Source organism: Andrena cerasifolii, chromosome 1 (assembly GCF_050908995.1).
Source record: "Andrena cerasifolii isolate SP2316 chromosome 1, iyAndCera1_principal, whole genome shotgun sequence".
In the NCBI taxonomy this organism is placed as follows: domain Eukaryota; kingdom Metazoa; phylum Arthropoda; class Insecta; order Hymenoptera; family Andrenidae; genus Andrena; species Andrena cerasifolii.
In genome coordinates this window covers 13430368-13448422 of record NC_135118.1, presented here as the reverse complement: position 1 = coordinate 13448422, position 18055 = coordinate 13430368, and the positions used below count along the sequence as shown (strand labels likewise).

General features: G+C 44.8%; 2 protein-coding genes across 3 annotated transcripts in view; one reads left to right on the top strand and one right to left on the bottom strand.

The window, feature by feature from the left end:
* Positions 1–15965, bottom strand: part of Gukh (NHS actin remodeling regulator GUK-holder) — a 127483-nt gene extending 111518 nt beyond the window's left edge. For both annotated transcript variants that reach the window (XM_076819050.1, XM_076819059.1), the window contains exon 1: positions 15089–15965. In XM_076819050.1, the coding sequence (XP_076675165.1) occupies positions 15089–15380 (292 nt within the window). In that variant the 5' untranslated portion in view covers positions 15381–15965. The remainder of the gene's footprint in view (positions 1–15088) is intronic.
* The window catches only part of LOC143372810 (uncharacterized), a 307489-nt gene that overhangs the window by 49620 nt on the left and 239814 nt on the right, over positions 1–18055 (top strand). The gene's annotated exons all lie outside the window — the stretch shown is intronic.

The window sequence follows — 18055 nt, the reverse complement described above, 5'->3', positions numbered from 1 at the left end:
GTTAAGCATCCATTCCTTCAGAAGGCAATCATTTTCAGCAATTCCTTTAACGAGGTTGGTACTTAATACTGTTTAAATTTCAGAAAGGAAAAGTGCACCCACGTTTAGAGCAGAATATTTTTCCTTAGAATGCTCGCACTGAACAAATTTGTAGTTTTCCAAACTGCGAAGCAATACCACTGCATTAGGGAAGTTGTAAAATACTTACAAGGGGAGGACACCATGTGGTAGACACTGATTTTGATGAGCCTTGGCACGATGGATCTATGTCTAAAATAAGTAAATAAGTGTCCGAGCGTTTCAGCCAATAAGCCTTAATAATAGAGATATTTACATGTAAATTATTAAAAATTTCATAGTGGTCGTGGGGTTTTAGTGGGTATAAATCGCACACTACCCTGGCGCCCGCGGGAGATTCCCTTCTGGAGGTGTCGGGTGCCTTTTGAAGATGTCTCCACGTTAAAAAAAAACTTTGTAAAATTTTTATAAATTATTTTTTTATAAATTTTTTTTTTAACTTGGAGAAATCTTCAAAGGGCACCCCGACTCCTTCAGAGGGGAATCCCCAGGGGCCCCAGGGTTGTATGAGATTTTTACCCGTTAAAACCCTACGGCCACTATAAAATTTTTAATAATTTCCATGTAAATATTTCTATTACTAAGGCCCATCAAAATCGGTGTCTACCACACGGTGTCCTCCCCTTGTAACTGCATTATTAACTCATAAAACATCCTCATTTTTGGCAATATAGATTTGAATGAAGGTCAGTGACCATCCATCTCCGAACCACCCTGTACACGCCAGTTTCGAAGCTCGTCGATCAGCCCCTGCCGCATCGTCGCAAAGGAACTCCTAAACGAGTTTATCTCTTACGAAACGATATAGTAATTACTCATCCGCGCGCCACTATTCCCTAGCCCGCCGCGGACGCATCCGTAACGGTTTCACGCGTATCCCTAGCCAGCGCGACGAGCCCGTCGTTTTGCATCCGCGAGCTGTGCGGCCATCAATCAGCTGCTCGAAGAGCCAGCCACGAAGCAGGGCGACCAGAACGTCGTGGAAGCAAGAAACCCTATCATTGGTTAATTAATCACGGACAACTCGCGCACCTGCCCTCGTCTCGCGAGCCTATTATTAAGCGCCATTACTCGGCTGTGCTCGCCTGCCAAAGCTCCTCCAAGACCTTTGACCGTTCCTAGGGCGCCGGGACCGCAAGAAATCGCATGAACCTTCCTCGGCGGGCGATACGCCGCGATACAGTGTCCCTTCGACGATCCAGACGGGGGGTCCACGTCAATTACGCCAAGCACATTCGCGGCAAGACTGGCCACGTAGTCCGTAGACGTTGCGTTATCGCTCGATTATCCCACCGGGAGTAATGACCTCGTTACTCAAACATTTCTGTTTACGATGCATCAACGCGCTCCGCGAAGATAAATCGCCGCGAAACGTCACGCCCTAATACGTGCAAGCACGATGGAAGCGCGGCGGAAGCTCGGCCTCGCGCAGGCCTAGCTTTCGCGGCTATCTGCTGCCGCGAAGTGGAAACTGGGTAAGAGGGAACGTTCCGCGCGATGGATTAATTCGGGGAAAACCGAAGGTGTTGCCGAAGATTAGATTGTCGATGGCCATTGATAACCCGTGTTCTGTACATAGATGGAGACTAATTTGTCACAGCCATGTTGGAGATACTGGATGTATGCGTTGTAGAATAGTTGGGGATGTGGATTTTTCAAAGACGAGTGGTTAAAATATTATCACATTTGATTCAAGTGGCTCATAGTTTAGGATCACTTGAATTATTAAGCTCTGTATTCAAACTCTAGGTGACGATGCCCTCCAAAGGAAAAAGAGGAGGCACTCCTCGTACGATTGCCAGATTGTTCTCAGAAGTGTATCTGAGAAGTGCAGTGTCTCGATGACACCAGGTAAACTGTCGTCACCATTTCCGCGGCGGATTCGCTGCACGAGCTGATTGCTGCTCCAAATGAACAGTGAAGCCTCTAAACTTCTCACGCGACTAAGGGTCGCAAGGGGGACGTCGATGCCCAGAACGTAGAAGTGGCATGAACCCATTGAAGCTCATTACACAGATCGTCAATTAGATGTAAGAGGTTTTTTGCCCTTTCAATCATCGGGGATCGTTTCGTTCAATTATTAGGAGTTCCAAGTACCGAACCACCAAGTGGCGAGGAGTTCCGAGACTTCTCTTATCGCGTCTGTAAGTGCTAAGTCGGTTAAACTAGGCTAGGCCAGACAAAGTTGAATGCCTCGTGACGATTTAATCGAACGAGGTACAAGTCTATCTAGATTCCACGTATCACGAAGTATATCGACGTAAGTCGTTCAGGGACAGATCGAAAAGTACATAGTTGTTCCGTAGAATATTGGACTCCAAGAATCGCGTACTCTGCCTAAGGATCCTAAACGCCAAGGCGGAAATCTTTGTAAATTTATAGCAACGAATTCGATTTTAATGAACCCTGCGAACGAAATATATTTAACAAGATTTTATGAAAAACGTGTGTCTTTTATGATAATGTTTGATGCAGGCCTGCATTTCCAGCTGTGCAATTTTGCATTAGAACGTTGAGCTTTTACTCCGAATTATTATTATCCATTTCCCAGCAAAAAGAAACATGCTATTCGATACACTTGCTGTTACCGAGTTCCTACAGTGCTCATTAACCAATTGACAGTCGTACCCCATGACGCAGTCGCGTAATCAGAGTCCCTAACTATTCTGTGATCCAGTATCGAGAAATACGGCACACTTCTGCAAAGACAAGTAGCTGCCAAGTAGCATAGAGCTGCAACTAGTTTGCATATTACGCCAGTGAATTGTCATTAAGATTTGAATTTTACTTTTTAAATCATCTTGTACAATCTGCGCTACCTATAATCACGTTCACTATAGCAAGGCCTTTAATCATTAAAGTGACAAACGATGGAAGCTAATTACCCCTAGTGCCTAGCGCACAGGCTACTTACGATGATTATCTCTCAGAGCCGTTCCCCTAAATCATTTCTAAACGACTTTGAAAAGTTTCGTGTTCTCATGAGCCAAGCGTACGCCATGGTCCCGCGTCTGGGTTCCGAGTATACTGAGAAATCGGTTCATTGTGCGGGATTGACATTGTTTTACGATCGAGGCGGACAATAACTTACGTGTACGTGAACGCGGGTTGCAGGCTGACGGGGAACATCTAAAGGGTCTCGAGTTCGTTACGGAGCAAGTTTAGGGGGGGGGAAAGGTACGATCGGGCGGTACTCGTCGACCTTATCGAGGCATCCTCGATTACCATTACCTATAAGGCGAAACACAATATCTCGTTTATCGGGCATCTAGCCTCCTAGTGGCCTTGCGCACTTCTCCTTTGTTGCGAACTCTTTCGCGGCGATCCAATTAGATCCATTACCGATCGATTTATCGCCGTTCGCGAATATCCAACCGATAATGACTATCTCCCGACGACGCGCGCGGTCAGACATTTTCTGAACGTAGGCGGAATTCGTGGTACTTGTTCTCACCTCGCGCCGCTCCGTGTTTAAACAGGACACCTGTTCTCGTTTATTTTTCTGTCACAAGGGTGGTGCACGCGCTCCGTGTCACTGATTTGGTTCAAAGTTTCCATAGGTATACAGTTGCTCGCAAAAGTATCTGTGCACCCTATGATTATTTAAGTAATGTTAAATTCAGAAGAACTCGTTATAATTTACATTAGAACTAGCCAAACTAGTTTAAAAACTCTATTATAGTTATATTTCGTGATTGACTCAGTTTTTCTTCTGATCTTAATGTACTATTATATTCCTCTTTCTTGCTTCCTAGTTCTAGTTTCAGTTTCTTTGTGAGTTACGGTTAGGCTTCTGACAGTATTGTACTGCAGCCTCACTTTTTACTTCGATCTGCTTTAATGTATTACTTTTCTTTGTATATTTATTGAGTAATAAAGATGAATAACAATAATAATAATAATAATAGTTTAACACCTTGAGTGGTGCAAGATTTTGAAAATGCCGCTTCAACTCGGTCAGACCTTTTCGATCAATCGCTTCTACCGAGAAAATTTTGCTAAACTCGCTCCGAGCGGACATTAGGGATCGCTCAGGTAATACTTCCAGAGAATTGCAGAAAATATCGACATGAAAACACGCGAAACTCGTGCACAGGGTGCAAGTGCCTGCCACACAAATTATTAAGCTTCTATATAATCCTATATGTATATTATTTGCATTATTACAAGTTTTTCTATTAGATTTAGGTTTCCTAGAAGCACTTGTTGCTGAAGCGTCGCCCATTCATCATGTACCTATACAGAGTGCAGCCTAAAGGATGGCACAATTATGTAAGATTAAATCAAAAGTGTGGAATAAAATTTGTTTATGCGAGGCATAGTTTTCGAGAAAAGCGTTTATCGAAAGTAGCTAAGTAAATACGGCGCAACTGCGAATGGAACGAACGCTCGTGTTCGAATAAGTCGAATTCGTAGAACTCCGATACTCCAAAAAAAATCGATTTGAAAGTGGGACCGATTTTTAGGTCGTCAAACTCGATTTTCTGAAACACAAATTCGCCTTATTCGAATAAAAGCTATTCTACAATTTCGACTTATGTAGCTAAAGCATTCACTTCATCAGCAGTTGCGCCGTATTTACTGTTGCATTCTAGCAATTCTTAGTCGGGCGCATGCGTGCCTAGAAAAATTTCAGAATCGATTTTCTCAGAAACTAAGCCTCTCATAAAAAATTGTATTCCGCACTTTCGCTTCCTTTTTGCATAAGGGATCTCCTCCTGCCAGCTTGTATCATTCTGTCCGCCGCACCCTGTACGCATACACACATATTAGTGTCCATCGTGCAACGGATCCATAATAATAATAATAATAATTCCCGTGAAGATGCTGGCGAAACGCAGTGCCGACCATGCAAACGGTAACGTCCTTTCTCCCCCAGTTTCGCCGCTAATCGTGATAACTCGCTTACTTAGTGTCCCGACGCTAACGGCCCTGTTCGCCGATATTTTATTTTTATTTTCGGAGGCGGATCGACGCGCAGCACAAAGACGCGGCCTTTTAACGAAACAGAGGAATCATTCAGTGATGCGCGCCGTTTGAAACGTCAGTCACAGAGCGCGCCTCGTTCGATTGTTCCCCGAATTCATATTGTTCCCGTGGCTCGAGGGTTTCGAGCCGACTCATCGACCAGCTGACTTTTCAAACTCCCGAATCGAGCAGCCAGCCTCTTGGGGTACGAACGGCTCGCAGCCGAAGGAGGAGGGCGAACAGAAGATTTCATTATGCTGGAGTACCCGTTAAAGAATCAACGCCGTTGCTCGAGCGTGCAGCTCTCCGCGATCAAGTTTTACAGTTCTCCGCCTCGTTTGCTGAGGCAGGAACGCCGGGCGTCGGGGTGATTTCGATTTTAATTGGGGAGAATAGTTGATGATGCGTGGTGCAGCGTCTAGGATGACCCTCTCTGATTTTTCGTTATATTCGTCAAAGTCTGTTGCAGCAGGTGGGAATTGAATTGGCGGAAATTCATGAGGAATGAACGTTGGTACGTATGTAGCATATCTTTTAAGTAAAGTAGTACGAAGTAGGGAAATATCTTTATAGAACACAAACACCATGTCTAGACAGTGTGGATACAGGACTATGTAGTTGGAATAAAATCGATGCCCAGGCACTGTGGACGGAGGATCGTAAGAGGTTAACGACCACCTGCCTGTTATCGAGCAGTTATTAGAATTTTTTATTCAAGTGGTAGATAAATAAATTATAATTATACAGAATGCTTAATAATTAAGGTTAACATAACGGTTAATGATTAAGGTTCGTGAGATCCTGGGACCATCCTGTAGGTACACCCCGACTACCCTAAAAACGACCGACGAAGTGGAACATAAAGTGCCCAGGAGGGTAACAAATTTAATACCTTCTCTGTTCAGCAACTTTCGCCTGATCTTTTTTCGCTGTGTTACGACATTCGAGCTGAAAACGTGCCAAAAGCTTCGACCGTGTATATTCAGTCGCACCACAGTTACGGGAACATTAAATTTGGTGTACTTTATATTCTGCGCTACCATTAAAGCGAATAGTAAAAGCCTTTGAATTAAGACACGCGAAATAAACATTTTGTTAAAGGTATCATTAATATCTTAATATATAAAGCAGAAAGCGTTTGTGCGTTTGTCTGTCGCCTGAAAACTTTGGCGCGGTAAATTCTGGGGTCACGAAATGTGTCCCGGCTCATTATGCCCAGCTAATCCAGATGAACGTGACTATTTTCACCAAAAATAAGTAAACAAATTTTTTTTGTATAAAATCAGAATATAAATTTCGGGCGAAGCCGAGTAGTAGAACTACTTAGTTACTTATATATCAAGACAAATTTCCTATCCGCATTATTTATAATAGATACATAAAGCAACCTCTTCGGGATCTTATAAATTAAAAATTAAAGTGTATAAAATTAAAAGTTACTCTAATTACTTCATAGGTAATACATGATTCTAGATTAGTTACGCAATTCCGAGCAAGCAGAATTAGCTCCTGAGAGATTGTAGGTACCTGAATAAGAAATCTCTTTTCATTAAAAATCACGATTACTTTCCTCCATGTTATCGCGAACCTGCAACTCCTTCCGAAGAGATGCCTCGCAAACTTTGTGTAAACGCAGTGATTGCTCATTTCGTCCAGGTCTCTGTAATTATAAGACTATCGCGTTTCGAGGATTCGCGTGATTGCATGGCGCAAGAAAATTACCGGTCTCGCCGTTCGATCGTCCACGATATCAAGACGCAGTGAAATCGCAGGTTTTCTCCTGCTCGTGACTAGGCGATTTAAAGAAACTGTTAGCTTGAAAGTGTATAGATTCGTCTGGAGACTGTAACGTGCCGTCGATCTGGCGCACAACAGAAGACAGACCCTACCCAGGTCGTAATTATCGTTCCAGCGACTCGACGGAGTCGCTCAGACGCCTAATGTCGCAGATGGTGTCATAGAGACAGCAGAGCTAATCTACTACACTGGCATTATTTGCACGACAGCTATTACTTATTGTTTGCAACTGACTTTCTCGTCCTTTCGCGCTGCAATTCATTGCCCCGTTCCGCCTGATGCATGATCTCACTCGCAAGTGGAGGGCACGTGGCTCGGGTCAGCCGTTTTCCCCAGAAAGGAAGTTCAAAAGTGGCTGTCACTTTGCAGAAGTATAGTTCAGATGCTTCTAATTACACACCTATTTTTTGTTCCGATAATGAAACGGGGATAGAGATGGAAACACTGCTCCAAAGAAATCTGGTAATATGAGTTTTCATATTATCGTGATGACAGAAAAAAAGGTGAATACAAAATTTTATGATTTTCAATGATCTATGTCACAATAAAGAAGTAGTATTTGTATTTGTTTTTTTTTTTGTATTTGTAATATTTGTAATAATTGTAATATTTGTATTTGTAGTACTTGTAGTATTTATAGTATTTGTGAAAATAAATTATTCTTCTTAATTCACCTCCACTGTAAATTCTTTTTGCAAATTCTTTACCACCACGTTGTAAGTCATTGACAGCTGTAAAATTATTTTAGTTCGCCCAACGTCGTGTGTAACAATCTATTGAACACTGTAGAAATCGCGATCAACGTTTGTGCCTTCAATAAATAGAATAAAATAGACGAGCATAAAAGAAGTTTGGCGCGGAGAAGAAATCGTAGAAGGAGCAAGAATAATTTGCTTACCGACGGAAATCAATTTATTTTATAGCGCCGGAATGTGCACAAGCCGCGAGGAAAGAAACTAATTTAAAATGAAATTGAGCTGTATCACGGGCGGAGAAAATACACGAGCAACTGCAACATAGTGCCAGCATCAGTAAAATCCCCTTGGGTCGGCTCCATGCGCGAGTTCCAATTAAGGTTTACGGGGAAGAAGTGATAGGTTAAAGGTAAAAAAGGTTTTCAATTCGCCGCAACTCAGCCCTGAAAGTTTCTTCACTTATGTAATATTCGCCGCAAAGGTACTTTCTAATTTATACGGTAATTAGCATGGTACCGGTGCTCGTGTTCCTTGACAGTAAAAGTGCTTGCTTTGAATGATGAAAAAAAAAAAAATGAAAGCAGCGAATGCAACAAAAATCCCATTCCGCATGATCCGCGGCATGAAAATTTAATAGCACAAACGCGATGACAAAAGTATTGTAGATCCGTCTGACGATAAAACACGCAAGTAGAACGATCATACTTCGCAGTGTATGTAAGCGTGAAACAAACCTACTGCCAATCTCACCGGTTCAATAGTGCAACAGGATAGCAGCAACTGCGATCGAACCAGTTTCTAGCTTGGGCAAAGACAACGTAATTTATAACTTGGAGCTTCTTTTAGAAATGCCAATTACATAATACGAAGTATGTAATTCTCGTTCCCACTCTACGAAGAATTCGAACACCTGACACTTCTTCACTCCTCCTAAGTAGTTAAGCACTAGGAAATTTTCAAAGAGAAACTATGGTATCAACGAATATATTACCCCACATATTAAACTTTTAATAACTTCAATTTTTTGGGCTAGAAACTTTGTTGAAACGGTACCTATATTATTACGCGACCACCTTGAGCGCAAGCTAATAATTCGCACAGTGGTAGACACCTTCCAGACCCCCTAACTCTAACTCGTTGAAGAAGGGCACCTTATTACACGAAACGCATGCCGCGTTCGCTGAGCACGATCGTGTTACCGTCATAGAAACGTCTGAAACCGTATAACGCAAACATAACAGGTACGCAATTACAAGATATCCTTATGTAACGTCATAGGCACGTTCGTCGCCACCTGCCACCGGCCGCAAGCGTTCCGCTGCGTTTATCTTCTGGGGATGATCGAGTGCTCCGCCACGGCTAAATGCACGTTTACACGTAAAGTATACACCGCGCGGAGCGGTTGAATGAAGTCTATCGAACAACTTCCACGTTTCCAGTGCCCACATTCACGATCGGCCGCACCAGTTTCTCAAGAACTTTCTATTTCCGCTTCATCCAAGCGTGGCGTTTAATTTCTTCTTACGTCAACCTCGACGAGCCTCTTCTGCTCCACTGTTTCCCCTTGCAGTTACACTGACCACGATGCGCTACGCCGTTCGATCTTTCGATCGTAAAGTGATGGAGAACGAGGCGGATGGAATTCACTTTTCTTTTTAAAGGTAACTATGCAGCGGTTGTAAGCGTACAGTGTGGCATAAGTGGGTCTATGCAGAAAGCTGCCACCCCCAAATGACAAAAAATTAGTTGAACACAGTACGGATCTCATAATTTTGTGATCTTTATTTTATACAAAATTAGCAACCGTACCAGGTTTACCTGAAGTTTCATTTTAGGCTTAAAAAACAAAACACTACAGAATATTTAAAATAATATTAATTATACTACTCGCTATTAAATAATCAATTAAAAAGCATGGTAAAATAATAACAAGAAACAAAATATACTCAGTGCAAATAAAGCTACTTTTCTTTAATAATTAAAATCCTCAAACTAAATTTACCCAGTTTCAGAACATTGAGGGTTGGTATTTTTCTGCATAACTAGGCCGAAGTGTAACCGAAACTACTGTCGAGGGCGAGGTGTTCGTTTCAGAGGGATGTCTTCGTGTATTATCCGCGACATGGAAGCCAGCCTACGGTAAGGGATGAAAGGAATAATGGAAGACGAACGACAGCTCCATTCTTTTATCCGTAACGTCTACTGCAATTTGTTGAGTGCAAATAAAATTTCTGTCAAATCGTTAAGTGTATTGTGCGCATAAAAGAAGGTTCTGCAAATGTAAATGAACCTAGCGCATAGTTTAGTTGACAAGTGGTAAAACTTTCACGGAAGTTACATCATCGAGTAAACAATCACCTGAATCGTGTGTAATTTCCTCCTCATCCTCCTCTAAAGCATCTGTCAACCGTGTAAAAAACGCATCGTCAAACAAAGCAAGACAAAGAAACTGCTTAACACATGCAACAAACATGACCTCAGCACACAGAGCAAACGATACGTTTGTATTGACATATTCTTCCCCCTGAACACGATATTCCCAGTGGGAAGGTACAGACACTGCGATTTTACGAGAACCTATATCCCCAGCGCGGGTACCTGCCTCGGAGGGTTCAAGGTTGCCGATACTTTCGAATGCCGATGCATCGTAATTCCATGAAGAAGCCAAGAAACACCGTACGCGCTCATATCCTCTACCATTAATAATCCTCCAGCGATTCCAACTCAAACATTTCCGAACCACGGTGCGTCTGCGCACGCATGCGCGTCCCCGGGGCGCGAAGCCGCGAGAGCGTTCAAACTCGAGCGAACCTGGACCACCAGCGAAGAGAGCCAGCGCGGAGCTCCCAGTCGCAAATAACGACGAAGGACGAACGCGAACAACACAAATATCAAGGGAGGCCGAGGTAAATATTTATCGAAGCCCGGCCGCGCAGGACACCGCGTACAAGACGCTGGATCGGAATTACGGTCTACGGAGGATTAATTAACTGCACGTGTACCGGGGTAATTATCGGCTGCTTAGGACGCCGAGCACGTTTTCCATTACGTCAAAGCCCAGCCGCGAACGATATGGATAATCGTGGTTGCGAACGCAGCGCGTTTAATTGAAACGGCCACATTACCGCGTGTAAACTGCGCAATGCGAGAGCTATGCACCAGTCGGACGCCTGTCCACTGCGTAAACCATCAGCGGATCTGCACGAGCGATCTAAAGGTGGCCTGCGTCCGCGTGGCTGGATAAGGTGGTATCGAGACGGCGATCTGGTGGGACGGAAAATCTCTGGGAATTTAAAAGACCCAGGGACGAGGGGAGAGCCTGGGATGGCCTGTCGATGGCCGGGGTACCTGACCAGTCAGCTGTCTCCGCGCTCTCCACGAGGGGCGATCTCTGAAGAGACGCCTCGAGAGAGAGAGACCTGTGGGACTCGAGAGTTCCCTCGGGGGGGTTAGGGGCCCCGATCGTAGGAAGAAGCCTCAGCTGTTTGCCGATGGAAGCCGTAGGATGCATTTTACGCCGTCTACCACGACCTGCAGGCCCGTTCCGTCGTGCAACAGCGAACAGAACCGCCGCTGGCTGTTACTGGATACAGTCGTGCATGGTAATACGCGGCTGATATGCTCGACCGGTAACGTGGTAATACTTCGCGGTCGAGGGTGTTCGATCTTTCGCCGTGGCCGGGGAATAAAGGGTCAAACTCGGGGGGAAAAGGCGGGCAGGGACGCGGCTGGAAGACGCGGAAGCGTGTGAAGGAGCGAGATAGCTGCCCGTGCGAGATCGTATTTCCAGGGCAGGACACGGTCGAAACGAAAGCACGCGGTTCCTGGTTGCGACGAGCGGCAGGACGCGTCGGAAAAATTCAGTCGGAAGGGCGCGTCTAGCGTGACGGCGATCAGAAAGGCTATCGTCCGTGGTTGGGGCCGAGGAACATTGGGTTCGCTGTTTCGCAGTCAGGGCTAATAAACCCTACCACCGCTTCCTTGGTTTTACGGCCTCTTTGAAGTGATTGCTCGAGAAGGGGTGGTTAATTAGCACCAGCGTCGACGCGGGCGCCCATGGAAAGAAGCGCTGTGTAGTCTGAGCGAAATCGACTGGCTCTTCAAGGCCATTTTGCTGGTAACAACGCGGGGATGCGAAGGCAACTGATCAGTCTTCGTACGTAGGTGGAGGATGTTTTAAAAGAATATGATTCTGGAGGATGTGATAATATTTTGTCGGTAGACAGTGCGAGAGGGGGTAAGCTTGCGTAAGACCACCAACATGGAAGTGAATGCGAGTGCGAGCGAGACGACGGGGAGATGGTACGAGTGGGGATTAAGGATGATCGACAGTCCTGCACGGAAGAGTAATTGGAATAGGTGAGCCTAGAGCGAAAACGAATGTGCAGCGAGCTATAAGTGAAATTTTACCCTGTCCCAATTCGTTCCCTGTCCGGCAGTATACGTAGAGCGTCTGCTCGATAATAAACGAGATATTTAAAACAAAACATCGTTCTGCTCGAATCACGAGATTACACGATTGCGTGCGGACGTCAGAAGATGTTACGACGCGTATGCCTTCTCGAGTCCAACTGGCACGATGAAAGTCACAGGACGCTACCGATCCACCTACAGCAGAGAATCCAGCAGATGAAACTCCTCCGGCGAATTTCTTACGACAATTAATCACTCAGGCCTTTACTTCGTCCATAATTAGACATTCCGCGGGACGAAGGTGTCGTTAACGTTCTCGTTGGCAGCGGTTTTTTATCCGACGGAAGCTCGTCCGTCTTATCCCAGGGCGCGCGGCTAGAGAACAAGGGGTCTCTTTGTAAGATTGTGCCACGAGAGACGGCTAATCCTTCGTCCTCAGGTGAAACTCGCTTTCGGCATCGAGATCCGTTTCCCACGGTAGGCCAGGTAACCCGGAGCGTTTTCCCTGTAATGTGGGTCTCCGCGATACTTCCCCTCCACTTCTCTCACTCCCCCTCTCGCCCCTTCACTCTTCTCGCCGTCGCCCGTGTGCGCCCGTCCTTGCTTATCTCTTTCTCGCCCCATGCGCTCCTTCCCTCTCGCCGAAGTCTGGCCTGTGAAATCAGCGAGGAGCGTCTTTTACGATTCCCCGGCCCAGGTAGAAAGAAAGGATTGCCGAGGAAGCTCAGCAATCGACGTAACGCCGCTGATGCACTGGCGAATGGAATGCTAATGCGAGGGGAGGCAGCCTTCGAATCCTGCCGCGCTGAACGGTACACAGGGATCCTGGCTGTTTAGCGGCCTAAGCATCGGGACTAGGCTTTGCACTTTCGGTGCATTGTGCGGCTGGCCGAGCGAGGCAACGTCGGCTAGCATTTAAGCGACTTCTGGGTGGGATAATAAAGACGCGTTCCAGCGGTTGAACTTTCCGCCGGGAGATTCGTTTCCACAGACTCGAGGCGAGACCTAGTTGCGGCGTTTAGTAGGTCTGATTAAGTTGTACTGACGTTGAACGCTTGTGGCGGAGGAAAATACTCGTGGCGGTGATAAGTAGACTTTCGGGACATTTGAATTTCTGCGCTTAGCGGGGTTGGAAGGGTATTGTGATGAAAAAATAAATTTTTGGCGCTGGAATGAGTTTTTTTTTTATGAAGAATGGTTATTGATAAATGGTAAATACTAGCTAAGATGTTAAATTATGAAGCCGATGGTGGATCAAATATTTTAAATTTTTGTGTCTGGCTGGAGATGATGCTTTGTTTATTTGTGACTTTTAAGGGTGAATAAAGAAATCGATTAACGAGGACGTGCTTGATAATGGAGATGTTTAAGCAGTGAATAAGAAGTATTTAAATAACCGAATGACGGCGTGATAACCGATTGCATATTTGCATGCTGTTTAATGTACATGAAGATAAATTTCTGGTTAGCATGGAAATTTCGTACGGACATTAAGGCGTGAAATAACATTTGGCTTCAGTTAAATGAAGTCCGCCCTGCTGTAATGAATATTTATATTCGTGTAAAATCTGTCTGTGCTTGTCAGCTTCTATTAACTCGGTCCACCGTATTTTTATATCAAAACACTGCAGGTGCAGTGGGGAACAACAGAGAATCCATTGAAGTAATAATTTATCTTTATGATTTCAGTTGAACACACATATATACTAGTCAAATTATACTTCAGCTTTAATGAAAACGAATGTTACGGAATGCACAAATCAGCAAAGGAAATAATTTTCTTTCTGCTTTTTATTAAAATTACTTCATTATATTAGGGAGAAAAATAAGTGTTCGTGGAAAGGTATAGCTTGCTCTAAAAGGAGCAACTTCCACGTGAAGTCAAAATAACTTTATGATGATAAATTCCTCTCTGGACAGAAACTGATAACACACGAAGTGCACCCTGAAGTGATACTTTACATCAAAGACTTTCCATCCTCGCATAGCAAAATAGAACAACACTTAAGCCGGGAATCCACCTAGAAGCTAAGCTATGCTATGCCATGTTACGTTTTAAAAAAATTAGCTTCAATGCATTCCTATGCAACCGTTTCCACCAAAAGCTAAGCTAATACATAGCATAGCTTAGCTTAGGTTCCAGGTGGATTCCCGGCTTTTGCAACGTTTGAAACGAAGCCTTCTATGTCGCTCACCAGACCATTTGGCGTATTGTTTCAAACAACAGTCATTTTCACTTCGTAGTTATTTCCTGTTTGAACTATTATCCTATTTCATTTGAAGGAGTGAGTATGAAGATAATGACTGCGTGCCTGAAGAAGTAGAAGAATAAAGTAGACAAACGATAATCCACAGTGGCATTATCCTCAAGCAATAATTCAGCGATTGGAATGTTCAGATTCGACTCCCATTGTTCTAGGCCTGCATTCAGACGCTTATTAGTAAATACAAGCCTTGCTTATAATACAATGCTGTTAGATCACACAGTCGGTGGCATTCGATTACGCGCAGCGGTTTTGCCAACTGGAAGAACGTCACAGAAAACAAACCAATTTGATAAAGTTCTTTTCCAAATTACACATGTCGTCAGAGGTGATTTACCCATTTATCCTTATTACATCTCTTTCTTACTCCATTTCCTTAAGTCTCCATATTCCTACGACTACATCCCTCGAATGGCTAAGCAAGGAAAAACTACACTTCGTTAGTGCCTCGCGAATCCCATATACGTAACTCTCATTAGATGAGATCAGAATAAAAGAAGAATAAAATCCCATTTCTCAAGATTCCCGGCATACCTAAACAACGCTATCTCTCAACTCCACCCGACATTGCCGCAAACGGATCAACATATCCTGCCTCAACCTCGAAGAAAAACATCCCCCGCTACGTGACGCGCGGCAAACAAGCCCCCTGCCACTGAGTAAACCTGGAAGTAGCAACAGTCCTTCGGTCCGCTACTCTACTCCATCGATTTCGCGCGCGGCACTTCGGGTTCCGAGAAGCCTTCGCGGCGGGCAGCTCCTCCCTTACCGACCGTCCAAGTTTTCCGTGTACAACGGGCAGCTTGTCCGCCGTTGCACCGATAAGATCGGGCGGAAACGCGCGCTAGCGAAGGTGAACGGAATGGTACTCACGGACTGGTACTTTCTTCGGGTCGACGGCTGCGAGACGTTCCTCGACCTTGTCGATCCTCTGCCGGAGGCGGCTGCTCCGATCGGCGACCGCGGTCAGCTCGGCGGTCAGCTCGGCGAATATGTCCTCGGCGGTGGTGAGAAGGGTCGCGAGCTGCTTGAGGGTGGTGGTCAGCGCGCCGTTCGCCACCGCCTCCAATTCGGCGCCCACCGGCCAGCCCTGCGGGGCCGATCCCGCCGGCACGTGTCCGCGGCACAAATAGCGCGGTTCCACCTTCCGTAGCACGAACGGCATGATTCCTCGGCGTGGTAACCGGCACACCTTCACACATAACACCGGGCCTTTCGAGGTACGACGTGTTAGCCTTGCGACGGCCGCTCGGAGCACGGGACACCGCGGTCTCTATCGTCACCAGGTCGCGGCGCGCTCGGATAGATCGTTCGCGCCGGTGATCGAGTCGAGCGCCAGGTTTTCCACGATCCCGCACGAATGTCCCATCAGCGAACCACACCGCCCCATTATATGCGACTACTACCGCCGGGGACCTTCTTTCAGCGGCACTCAACACTTCAACAACACTGTTCTGCACTTTGGCGCCGTGACTCGAGATCGGTTATTTCGGAGCGCATCATTGGGGACAACCGGTACGCGGGCGCTTCTGCGTCGGTAGGCACTTGGGTCTCGGTTAGTTTGAAAGTAGGAGCGTTGGGCCTTCTTGGGCATTTGTTGCGACTAATACGCGGAGTGGTAGGTGCGAGCTTTCGGTGGTAGGTAGGGGTGTCATACTGTCGCAGAGTTACGGGGAGGGGGAAACAGGCCCAAACGAACGCAGATCGAACGTCCGCGCGACGCGACGACGGTACGCGAAGTGCCGGCCGGCCTTCCGTCCTGTCGCCGAACCGTTGTTCGGTTAGGCTCATTCAATTCGAGACCGATGAAGGCGCCACTACCGATCAGCCATCTGGTGCAGGTATGGGATAACTGCACCTGGCTGACGGAGATCGCTCTGGAGTCGGTACCTCTATAGTTTCTGTTGTACCTGTGCATGGGAAGGAATGAGGGCGGACTTTTCGAAGCAGTAGGTAAGGAAGGGAAGCTTACTTGCGGCAGCGACGGGGGACAAGGTTCTCTTTGAGTCGCTAACTTAGTGGCTGTTGGCAACACAGATTCGCGGTATTATTTAAATTAGCGTGACGTGAATTTAAATTCAACTTTGCTCGGTTTCTTAACTTCGTAAATACAGGAGCAGCGGTGAGCAAATGTTGTTTAAAATTCAAACGGGAAGTATTGAGTTGACGTTCTTTTGAAATTTAATGACGTATTTTTGATACTTCTTATTTTATTTTATATTTATAAATGTTAAAAAAAAAGAGCTCGTGTAATAATAATTTCGGAAATATCTTGCGTATAGAGTGTAAGATATTTGCAGTAAAAATTTATAATAGTAGTTTTTGTTTATCGAAAAGTTGGGAATTCTTTGTGTGGCAGAGGGAAACGATGAAGGAAGGCGATTGATAGGAAAGAGACGATGAAAGTATTGTCGTATACCTTACATTTTCCTGAAGTATAACAGATGATTCCTCAAGAATAATTTTATGTAAATCTGCTCAGTGGTGTGTCACACGACTTGATCAATATAAATACTTTTCATTTCAATTCCACTTTACTTCCATTTTAAATACAACTATATATTCTAATAACTAACTGCTAAAGGACCAAAATAAATAACATTCAACATACTTCCTATTGCTCTGACTAATCTATTCCAGAACAAATTCACTGGTCGTTAACGTAACAAATTTTACCCCAAGCGTCTTGATTCGATTTGGTGTAAAGTAAGCTTTAGAACTGGGGTGACGTAATTGATAGTACGAGCTCAACCTTACTCTTTTCACGTAGATCTAATGGATAAGAGTTGCCAGTAGCTTCCCTTCTTTCTTTAATTTGCCCAGCATGTGCAATTTCACACGATAAAATTTCGCACCAGAAGTTCCGAATGACTCGCTTACGATAGACCATTTCGTCTCTCCACCTTTCTGTTTTTTTTTTTTTTGTGAAATCTAAATGATGGAACGTTAAAACGAATTCTAACTCTAAATATCAGCCAATTATTTAACAGAGGAAATGTAAAAAACTGTCAAACGTCGTCGATGCCGTTCTCCATTCTTCCATTGTACACTAAGACTACTATTCTATACTTTCGGTTAATCCATACGCTTGAACATCGGGCCTTCCAATTCGCAGAACCTTTTGTAATTCAATTTCATACAATGGACTAGAGTAATTTTCATTCCGAGGTAGTAATTTTCGTAAGGGTTATTGTGTTTTGCAGCGATCGCGTGTATATTTTGCTTTCTTCTTTCTCCTTTTGTAAAATGTTTATTCGTGCTGTTAGCGTATTCACATTAGTATAATAGGGCAGCGTTACACTGATTTTCGAAAATGGAGGGCCACCCTCTAGCTCGGTAATGAGTATAAACATGGCATGGATTTAGAGGGTTAACAATGGGAACGGTAAAATTTTGATCATAGCCACAAAAGGTTAGGAACAGTCGCGGATTTAACAGGGTGGCTGATAAGCAGTTGCCGCCTAGGCCCCTGCACAGAAGGCACCCGCAAGGCCCCATCTCCATAAAAAAAATTATGATTAGGTATAGGTATCCAAACACTACATTTTTTTCGTACTACTACACTTGGCCCGGTTTTAATAAACTACATCTTCAGTTTCCCCCAAAATAGGACCCTCAGAACGTTTGCCACCTGGGCCTTTTTGCTTAAATCCGCCACTGCTTAGGAATACACCATCATGTAAGGATATAAGGTGTGCTCCCTTAGCAGCTCATTTTCGTATTTTACTGTGCATTTCCACTTTACGCCATATTAAAATATGTACAGTGGCGGACGAAAGAAAGTTTACAACTTTTAAAATCGCATAACTTTTTTTACAATTGGTCCACACGACATGAGTT